This window comes from Physeter macrocephalus, chromosome 13, assembly GCF_002837175.3.
Source record: "Physeter macrocephalus isolate SW-GA chromosome 13, ASM283717v5, whole genome shotgun sequence".
Taxonomy (NCBI): domain Eukaryota; kingdom Metazoa; phylum Chordata; class Mammalia; order Artiodactyla; family Physeteridae; genus Physeter; species Physeter macrocephalus.
This window is the reverse complement of record NC_041226.1, coordinates 73,194,660-73,205,262: the sequence shown is the minus strand read 5'-3', so window position 1 is coordinate 73,205,262 and position 10,603 is coordinate 73,194,660. Positions and strand designations below refer to the sequence as shown.

Here is a 10,603-nt window from a genome sequence, read left to right as displayed (position 1 = left end):
TGTGTGTGTGTGTGTGTGTGTGTGTGTGTGTCTCCCCTCCAGGTTCTTTGTTAAAGCAATAATAATCACTAGAAATTGCCTTCCCTTTCCAAGTCCTCCTCTGAGGATATCATGCACTCTTCCAATTTTTCTTCATAGCTTTATACAACTTAATATTCAGGCTAGGGAAACTGGAAATCTCCTCCAGGTTAAACAACTCCTTAAATCTATCTACAAATTTATTTTCCTTCTCCAACCTGAATTTCATGACCCAGAGGATGACGGTGGTTTCTTTGCACAGATGGTCAAAGGTAATGAGGAGTTCTTCCAGAAATGGATGAGCATAGACAACATCGGCCGCCAGGATGTAGTCAAAGTTGCTGGAAGCCTTGGGAAAGTTCTTGTCTAAAGCTACACCCCAGGAGAGCTCTTTAACCTGAGGCAAATGCTTACATTTCATTTTGGTGTTTTGGGAAATATTATATTGCAGGTTTCCAAGTAACTCAGGTAAATCTGTGGCAGTCACGTGTGCACCTGGGAAACAAAGGACAGTAGGAAAAGTAACCTAACCTTCATGGGATAAGGTAAAGCAACTAGGTTTCAAGCCACCATGCACTTTGCAATTCTGCACAAATGCTAACCTCATGTCAAGGACTGGTCGGTGCACACAGGAGGGAAATCCCCTCGAAATGGATGCTAGGGCACCTTTATGCCTCCCCTTAAAAACAACTAGATTTCCCCAGGCACTTCTGCACTCCGTTGCACTTTCCTGTTCTCCTGGTTTTTTTGTCTGTCTTGTTTTGTTACTGTTGCTGTTATTTTCTATTTATCTACTTAAAAAATCAAGAGAAAGGGAAATTCAAAGTATTTGGTACCCTCATTGGAACAATCAGATGTCACAACTGGAAGATGCAAGGGTTCTTCACTAAAAGAAGTCTGAGCCCCAGTCACATGAGACCAAACGGGTGTATATAACACTGGGCATCCTATCGTTGACCAGCAAGTGCTCAAGTGTGAGAAATGGAGGGAGGAGAGAAGACTTTTCAACGTCATTACCTGGAAAGTATCAGGACAGCCATGTTCATGCCCACGTTTTCAGCTTGACCCCATTATAAGTCTGTCTCTTCCCATTAAGAGAGGTTAAAACCTAGCTACAACCCACATATAGTGCTCATACAACCAAAGATCATAGACACAGGACAGAATGCTCAGATGAAGAAGATATAAACAATCCCCGAGGTAAAAGTGAGTACTGGTGGTCACTGTCAGGAAGAAATCAGAAAGCAAAAACCAATAACATTTGGCCCTTAAAGTGAACTTTGAGCTGTAGCAGAGCCTGAAAACAATGTGTAAATAAGCCTAGGATTGGCTAATTCTACATCATCAGACATGAAAGCAGAACTGGAAGGGAAGTCTAGTGCAGCCCAGACCAGTTTAGAGCCCATTCTTCACCCAAGATGGCAAGTTTCTCTGGCCACTGACTGTATTTTCTGGAAAATATTAAAATGGGAGGAAAATCAGCATTTCATTGGTAGAATCACAGAGATATGAATCTCTACATTCTAGTGGGGTGGGTGGGTCTGTCATTTTCCACAAATCTTTTTAAAATCCCAAGATAAGGAATGACCCCCTCTGTCCCCCGACCCTGCCCATAGGAATAGAAACTATCTGACTATTAAGATCTTTGTGTCTAGAGAGGTAAATATCATCACTGACTAAACAAAGTTTCCATCTTTTGATATTTGTTTCAAGTTATAGGAGCAGACCAAAAGGATCAAACCATAATTCAAAAAGACACACGCACCCCAATGTTCATTGCAGCACTATTTACAATAGCCAGGTCATGGAAGCAACCTAGGTGTCCACTGACAGATGAATGGATAAAGAAGATGGTGATTTACTGTTCACAATGCAGATACATAGCAATAGTATCCCACTTACGTTAATTTGTACAAATAAAGACAGTATTCACTAAATTCAGAGCAATTAGTGAATTGCTCCGAATTAGCTAGAATAAAATTCAAATTCAGGATTTTCTTGCGAGGCTCAGAGTGGAAGATGGACACAGGGCAGTACTCGAAAAGAGCACAAGCTTTGGTGCCTTAGAGACCGAGGTTCCCATCCCAACCGGACACACCATCAGAGAAGCTGCTCACCCCCACTGAGCCTCAGTTTCTTCATGTGTAAAATGGGCTAATACCTCCAGGGTATTAGAGGTATTTCAGTGAGCTCTATGTAAAATATCTAACACAGAGACCAAAGTTGTGAGTATTCGGTAAATGGAGTTGTTTCAGCAAGGATTATTAGAAGCTACAATTTTTCCAGCGAGTGGTTCAAGGGGGTTAACTCTCGGCTGCCCAGAAAGCACCCTGTCTCCATCTCCTTTCCCAGCTACACGTTATTTCTCCAGGAAGTCCTCACTTTCTCCCTGGTTGTGGATCAGGTCCCCTCCTATCAGCACACCTGCCACTGCACTGAAAACATGTCTGTCTTCCCCTCCGCGCACTGACTTTGCTGCATCTGCCCATTTGCACTGAACTTGAAGCCTCCAGGAGGACTTCCCCATTCACCTTGTTCACTGTGTGTCTACAGCCCCTGCTTGGGGTTTCAGTAAATACTGAATGAATGAATGAATGAATGAATGACAGCCATTAGATGGCTACCTAGAGAAGAAAAATAAAACATCAGGAAAGTAAAAGGTATTTAGTTATTTTGCATTCTTAAAATTGCCTTTAAGTCTCCTTGAATTACCTTCATAAAAATATGAAATCTGCTCCCAGCAGCTCTAGCACTTTGCTCCCCCCACCCCAAGAATGCTGCACATTCTTATTATATATTATATTTATTAGAATAATTGTATAATTATTCCAACTAATTATAATCATATTAGAATTATTCCTCAATTCCTCTTTTGAATACATGATTATAAAATGTGTTTATCATGTTTGACACCCTTCTCATTCTTAAACTGATGACATATTAATCACAGAGATCCTAAGGAGGAAGGAAATCCTTGGTAGAAAAGTGTTAATAATTTACTAGTTGCAAACTGTACTTTTACCTCTGAACACCAGGTGGGTAAAAAACATTACTCATGTTTTTTAATCTAAGAATTTCTTACATTTTTATGGCCTGTTCTTTGGGCTTATTTATGATGGCTTGGGACAAAGAGACAACCTTTACCATTATGATTTATACCCTTCCAACAAAGGAAACACAGAAAGAGATAAGAAACCCAAATTAAATCATCTCACACACACACACACACACACACACACAAAATCCAGTGAGGGTAAGGGGTGACTAATAATTTAAAATCAAAACAAAGAAGAGTAGAGACATACAGACTGTGGACAATGAAAATATGGAAATTTTCAAAAGCCGAAGCTACAAAATCTTGCATTACCAAATAAAAAACTTTCAGATGCCTTGTGTCCTGTATTTGTGAAATAATGCCTAGCCATTAAAGTATTTTTATATGCCTTATTTTAGTTTTAGTCAGTTTGTGCTTTTGTTTAGAACACCTAACAATACATTTTGGTATGCTAAAGTGTTAGTGATTAGCAGCAGATAGCCAGTATTTTCCCATTTTTTTTCTGTTAAGGCCATTTATCAAAAAATTGACCTGGACATCTGTTTTCATTTTTAGTGATGCTTTTAAATTCCTTGATGGTTGAGTGCCAATTCTAAAACTGGACTGGATTTCAAGGAAAGACAATTGCCTCAGAAACAAAGAAACAGAGAAGTGAGAGGAAAAACTCCTGCCTTCAAGCTTTCCCAGTATAAGCACTGTTGATGATAGAGGCCAAAGGTTAGTTCAATAGCACAGGCAGTCAATGGTGTGTGCCCAGCAATCTAACTACAACATAGCTATACGCAATCCAAGTAAATACTCATGTTCAAGCCAGAAACTCTTAGTAAAAGGAGTTAGTATGACCACAGAACTAATTGATGCTACCTAAGGCCACCTAAGACACAACTGTCCCATTAATACAACCTCACAATTGTACAGAACACTGTCTTTGATTACATGTGAAACTTGGAAGCAGAGCACATACTGAAATTGGGCTTGCAGGTAAATATTCTAGACTTAATTTTACATCACAAACTCAAAAATGCCAAAACCTGGATGTGGAAATCATTTGTGAACTATTTCCAGACTCCATAAAGCAGACATGAAGAATTAGGTCCACACACAAACACACCATCAAATATCTATGATTTTTCAATTTTGCTTTGCCCGTATCCCCTACGTTTTGTGAAAGGATTTACCTGCTGCATTCCCAATTTTATTTAGTACTGCCTTATAATTTGGTGGAAAAAATGCACATATTTGACAATTTTTTTACTTCCTTCACGTGTAGATTTCCATGAAAATTAAGTTAAAATGGAATCGAGAAAAGTAGGCACAGTATAATTAACTTTCTTCTAAACTTATCACTAAGCTTACTTATCTGATCTACTTAATTTGACTTTAATTCTTTTATTTCGAGAGCTCAAGGTCCCAAGATTGTTTTCAAAATTAGTACATGTAAATATTTTCTTGTATCAAAATCCTACCCAGTAGATATGTTTTACTACCAAAGGATATTCAGAAATTACTTAGCTGATCTCATGCCAACAGCAATGCTTAAAGCAAGTTGGACATCACTGATCTCTGTGTACAAAGACCAGGCATTCACAGAGAACACCAAGCTCCTGGAATCTGAGGATTTAAATGAAAAAAAAAAGGAACATTCCATTCTGTTATGTTTCCTCATCTTCTTTCTTTATTCTATGGCTCCAAATCTCTTAGGAAGTTACCCAATGCCACAATTCTTTATCCAAAAAGAGAACCAAATATTAATATGGAACGCAAACCAATGTTTTAACATTCTGGTAGACAAAAACTGGTACAAATGAAATAGGGTAGATCAGTAAATTCTAAGACAGAAGATTTGAGTTCAGTATTTAGTTTCCTAAAGTCACTTGACATGCTGGGGCACAAAAACTCTCGCGTTTACATGCATATAACGGAAATTTTAAGCTGCAGAGTATTGCCAGCAAGTTGGTATGTCTGCTGTGAAGCAATAATGATTCTGTGATAAGCTCTATTAAAACCCTGACAGTCCGTACTGTTACTCTATTAGAAACCCAGAAAGTTACTGCAAGAAATAGACTAAGGTTTTCAGTAGCATAGTTTAACCTGTCAGAATGAAAGACAGAAAGAGAGAAAGAGAGAGAGGGAGGGAGGGAGGGGAGCAAAGGCAAAATTCACAGTAAATTCTCTGGGATTAAAGTTAACAAATCAATTCCTAGCCATTAAAAAAGATAGAAAAAAGCTACTCAAATTACATCTTTTGGAATTCAATTATTGTAAAATTGAATCTAGAAAAGTGTGGAGAAACGACGGCAAAAAGATAAAAGTAGACCAACACGCAGAATGGAGTGAAACAGGAGCGCCACAGGGTATGTGGGTGGGTGCTCCAATTTGCAAGGGAATGCTATAAACAGGATAAAACAACGGATATTGTGTTTGACAGATTGACACTTAGAGAAAGAGGAACTGTTAAGAACCACACGGCTGGCTTGGTTCTAACACAGTCTTTGAAAGAAGGACACTTTAGTCTACCTAAAAATAGCTTAGTAGTGATATACAACCTTTTTTTAGCAGAGGAGCCATTTTTTTCATTTGTTACCCCAAGATTCATGCTGTTTCACCTAAAACCCTCCTAGAAGCCTCTGAGGCAGTTTCTAGGAACCTTGAGACTCTGCTAGCCAGCTCAAAAACCACAGTGGGGGCTTCCCTGGTGGCGCAGTGGTTGAGAGTCCGCCTGCCGATGCAGGGGACACGGGTTCGTGCCCCGGTCCGGGAAGATCCCACGTGCCGCGGAGCGGCTGGGCCCGTGAGCCATGGCCGCTGAGCCTGGGAGCCTGTGCTCCGCAACGGGAGGGGCCGCAGCAGTGAGAGGCCCGCGTACCGCAAAAAAAAAAAAAAAAAAACAAAAAACAAAAAACACAGTGACAGTAAATTCTTTCAGAGTCAACAGACCCTAATATAATTGGGAGGAAGGAGGGCAGAGCCTCGAAGGCATCGCTCAGGTCTAGCTGTGTCTGACCTCAGCTCGGCCACCTCGGGGCTCAGTCCTCGTCCGGGCCCCTGTTCACGCTTGCTCCCTGCGTGAGCTGTGCAAACGACCTCTCAGCTGATGGCTCTGATGTTCTTTGTTCCGTGATGTCCAGCAGCTCGGACCAAACGCTCCCGAGTCAGCCTCACACTCATGAAGAGAAGGTCGGTGGGCTTTGGCTTCCAGACTCCTCTAGAAACGACCCCTTCTCGCCACCTCCGGGCACAGGCCCCGCTGGGGTCCGGGCTGCCATCCTCACCGCAGCCTCCCCGCTGGCCCCTCCGCCCTGCGTAGTATCCTAGGAACATAAGCCCGAGCGGTCCTTACACAGAGGGGTAACTGTTCCTCTCCTCTACTCCAAACCATCCCGCGATCCTCCACTTCACCGGAGGAAAAGCCAAGGTCCCCGCGATGGCCTTGAGGTTGCGGCTGCCCTGATGTGCTGCGCAGGCCCCTCAGGCTGACTCATCGCCTCCACACTGGCAGTGCTGCTGGCCCGCGGCCCTGGGCCGTCAAGGTCCACAGGCATCACCTCACCCCACCCCCGGCGCAGTCACCTCGCGCAAGGTCACAGCCTTCGAAGGCCACCCACGTCCGGTGACTGAGCGACGCGGGTTATCAAGACTCAGCAGTCGCAGCGTCCCCCGTCCCCGCGCCCAGGTCCAGAGCCCCATGGGGATGGGTCGGCTGAGGCCGGGCACGGCAGCCCCGCCTCTGCTTCTAGCCCCACTTCCTTCTGTTCCTTCCGCAGGTCTTGAGCCCCACGACACTCCCTAGAAACGGCCTCTGCACAGCAAACGCGCCTCCTGGCCTGCTTCCGCCCGACGGCATCCAGACGCCCCCTCCCGCCGCCGATGCTGAATCTTCCTAGTCTCCCCACTCGCCCTGCTCCAAGCTCACTGGCCTCCGATGTTTCCTCCTGAGGACCGGTGGGCTCCTGCTTTAAGGTCCTGGCAGAGATGTTCCTTCTGCCTGGGACACACCTCCCCAGATACCTGCACTGGTGCTTCCCTCACCTCCTTCCAGCTTTGCTTAAATGTCACCTTCTAAATGAGCCTCCCTGAAACCAGAGAAAAAGATTCTAATCTTTTCCTGATGCATTTGCTTACCTTTCCAGGTACTGATTTCACTTGAAAGAAATGACTTCACTCCCAAAAGAGTCTGAAAATTACTGTTTTAAATACATAAAGGCAGAGCAATGGTTAAAAAAAAAAAAAAAACAGGGGCTCTGGACTCAGACCTGGGCCTGAGTGCCTAGCACTGCCACTCTGAAGCTGTGTGGCTCCAGCCCTGGTGGCCTCGGCTCCTTTGTGCAGTGGGGATACTGATATTACATAGACTCTTAGAATGGTCGTGAGGGTTAGTTGACTTTATGTACACAACAGGCTGTGAAAACTATAAAGGGGCATATAAATACTGGTAATTACTGAGAGATGACCCCAGGAACCATGCATACCAAAAAACCCACTGAGAGTACATTTGCATCCTAGCTTAAGGTCAGTCCTAGGAAATAAACTTTTCAGCTCGGTTCAACCCTGAGTAGACTGAGAACTTCCAGCAAAGCAGAGAGGGCTGGGCAAGTACCACCCTGAGGGCACAGAGCCTGCCTAGCGAACATCACCATCACCGAGAACCTGGAAGAGTTACCAACCGCTAGTCTTGTTACATGGTACAAAATCCTAATATTTTGCTCTTCTTGCACTGACTTTAATTACTTCAGACTTCATTCTAATCTCTAAGGTCCTTGTGGAAAAAAAAAAAGCACATAGGATTTCAAATATCTAGGTCTCTATATGTTTATCAGAAGAGCTTTAAACTTTAAAACCAGCCATATGTCTGGTTATTTGAGATTAGAGACTGAAATCCTTTCATGTGTATTTTTATACACATGAAAAGTTTTTATATTTATTTCTCTTTCTGTGATGCAGAATAACTGTACTTGGCTTAAAAAGAAAACAATGACTCCTCCAAAATCTCAACTGCTTTTATGTTTTCTTCCATTCATTTTTCATTTACTGGAGTGAAATGTCCTTGCCTGTAACCTCGAATCCACCAGCTTGATTGATTTCAGAGGGTGTGCTGGAGACCCACCCTGCCAAGCAGAGAAGACAGACCACCAATAAGCTGGCACTAATGAAGCCACAATAATCTAACACTGACCATTACATTCTATGTCTACCTATTCAGATTTATTTGTAGAGCCCACTATAGTCCATTTCATTATTTCGAAAGAGAGAATCACATAAGCTTATGTTTAAAACATTTTAGACATACCATTATTAAAAACCATCAGTCTACAGTTATACATTAACAATAATTGCACCATTTATTAAGATGATAATAATTATAAATGGTACTATAGAAAGATAAGGAAAGCAGACATTGTCCTAACCAATTACCACACAGAATGGCTTTGCCATCCTATACACCTGTGTGCTATTCCTAGGAAAATCCCTGTCTGGGGCAAGGCGCGTGTGCGCGTGTGCGTGTGCGTGTGGGCGCGTGTGCGCGTGTGCGTGTGCGTGTGCGTGTGCGTGTGCGTGTGCGTGTGCGTGTGTGTGTGTGTGTGTGTCTCCCCTCCAGGTTCTTTGTTAAAGCAATAATAATCACTAGAAATTGCCTTCCCTTTCCAAGTCCTCCTCTGAGGATATCATGCACTCTTCCAATTTTTCTTCATAGCTTTATACAACTTAATATTCAGGCTAGGGAAACTGGAAATCTCCTCCAGGTTAAACAACTCCTTAAATCTATCTACAAATTTATTTTCCTTCTCCAACCTGAATTTCATGACCCAGAGGATGACGGTGGTTTCTTTGCACAGATGGTCAAAGGTAATGAGGAGTTCTTCCAGAAATGGATGAGCATAGACAACATCGGCCGCCAGGATGTAGTCAAAGTTGCTGGAAGCCTTGGGAAAGTTCTTGTCTAAAGCTACACCCCAGGAGAGCTCTTTAACCTGAGGCAAATGCTTACATTTCATTTTGGTGTTTTGGGAAATATTATATTGCAGGTTTCCAAGTAACTCAGGTAAATCTGTGGCAGTCACGTGTGCACCTGGGAAACAAAGGACAGTAGGAAAAGTAACCTAACCTTCATGGGATAAGGTAAAGCAACTAGGTTTCAAGCCACCATGCACTTTGCAATTCTGCACAAATGCTAACCTCATGTCAAGGACTGGTCGGTGCACACAGGAGGGAAATCCCCTCGAAATGGATGCTAGGGCACCTTTATGCCTCCCCTTAAAAACAACTAGATTTCCCCAGGCACTTCTGCACTCCGTTGCACTTTCCTGTTCTCCTGGTTTTTTTGTCTGTCTTGTTTTGTTACTGTTGCTGTTATTTTCTATTTATCTACTTAAAAAATCAAGAGAAAGGGAAATTCAAAGTATTTGGTACCCTCATTGGAACAATCAGATGTCACAACTGGAAGATGCAAGGGTTCTTCACTAAAAGAAGTCTGAGCCCCAGTCACATGAGACCAAACGGGTGTATATAACACTGGGCATCCTATCGTTGACCAGCAAGTGCTCAAGTGTGAGAAATGGAGGGAGGAGAGAAGACTTTTCAACGTCATTACCTGGAAAGTATCAGGACAGCCATGTTCATGCCCACGTTTTCAGCTTGACCCCATTATAAGTCTGTCTCTTCCCATTAAGAGAGGTTAAAACCTAGCTACAACCCACATATAGTGCTCATACAACCAAAGATCATAGACACAGGACAGAATGCTCAGATGAAGAAGATATAAACAATCCCCGAGGTAAAAGTGAGTACTGGTGGTCACTGTCAGGAAGAAATCAGAAAGCAAAAACCAATAACATTTGGCCCTTAAAGTGAACTTTGAGCTGTAGCAGAGCCTGAAAACAATGTGTAAATAAGCCTAGGATTGGCTAATTCTACATCATCAGACATGAAAGCAGAACTGGAAGGGAAGTCTAGTGCAGCCCAGACCAGTTTAGAGCCCATTCTTCACCCAAGATGGCAAAAATATCGTATATTAACACATGTATGTGGAATCCAGAGAAACGGTACAGGTGAACCTAGTGAACCTAGCTCCAGGGCAGGAATAGAGACATAGACGTAGAGAACAGACATGTGCTCAGATGAAGAAGATATAAACAATCCCCGAGGTAAAAGTGAGTACTGGTGGTCACTGTCAGGAAGAAATCAGAAAGCAAAAACCAATAACATTTGGCCCTTAAAGTGAACTTTGAGCTGTAGCAGAGCCTGAAAACAATGTGTAAATAAGCCTAGGATTGGCTAATTCTACATCATCAGACATGAAAGCAGAACTGGAAGGGAAGTCTAGTGCAGCCCAGACCAGTTTAGAGCCCATTCTTCACCCAAGATGGCAAGTTTCTCTGGCCACTGACTGTATTTTCTGGAAAATATTAAAATGGGAGGAAAATCAGCATTACATTGGTAGAATCACAGAGATATGAATCTCTACATTCTAGTGGGGTGGGTGGGTCTATCATTTTCCACAAATCTTTTTAAAATCCCATGATAAGGAATGAC

General features: G+C 42.8%; 1 protein-coding gene across 2 annotated transcripts in view; it reads right to left on the bottom strand.

Annotated features, from left to right (window-relative positions):
- Positions 1 to 5,954: 5,954 nt before the first annotated feature.
- The window catches only part of LOC102980738 (protein-lysine methyltransferase METTL21E), a 21,227-nt gene continuing 16,578 nt past the window's right edge, over positions 5,955 to 10,603 (bottom strand). The window contains exons 5-7 of one of the 2 annotated variants that reach the window (XM_028497937.2): positions 8,864 to 9,140; positions 7,196 to 7,257; positions 5,955 to 6,384 (exon numbers count right to left, since the gene is read on the bottom strand). In XM_028497937.2, coding sequence (XP_028353738.1) covers positions 6,161 to 6,384; positions 7,196 to 7,257; positions 8,864 to 9,140 — 563 coding nt within the window. In that variant the 3' untranslated portion in view covers positions 5,955 to 6,160. The remainder of the gene's footprint in view (positions 6,385 to 7,195; positions 7,258 to 8,863; positions 9,141 to 10,603) is intronic. The other variant, XM_028497938.2, reaches the window with a different exon arrangement.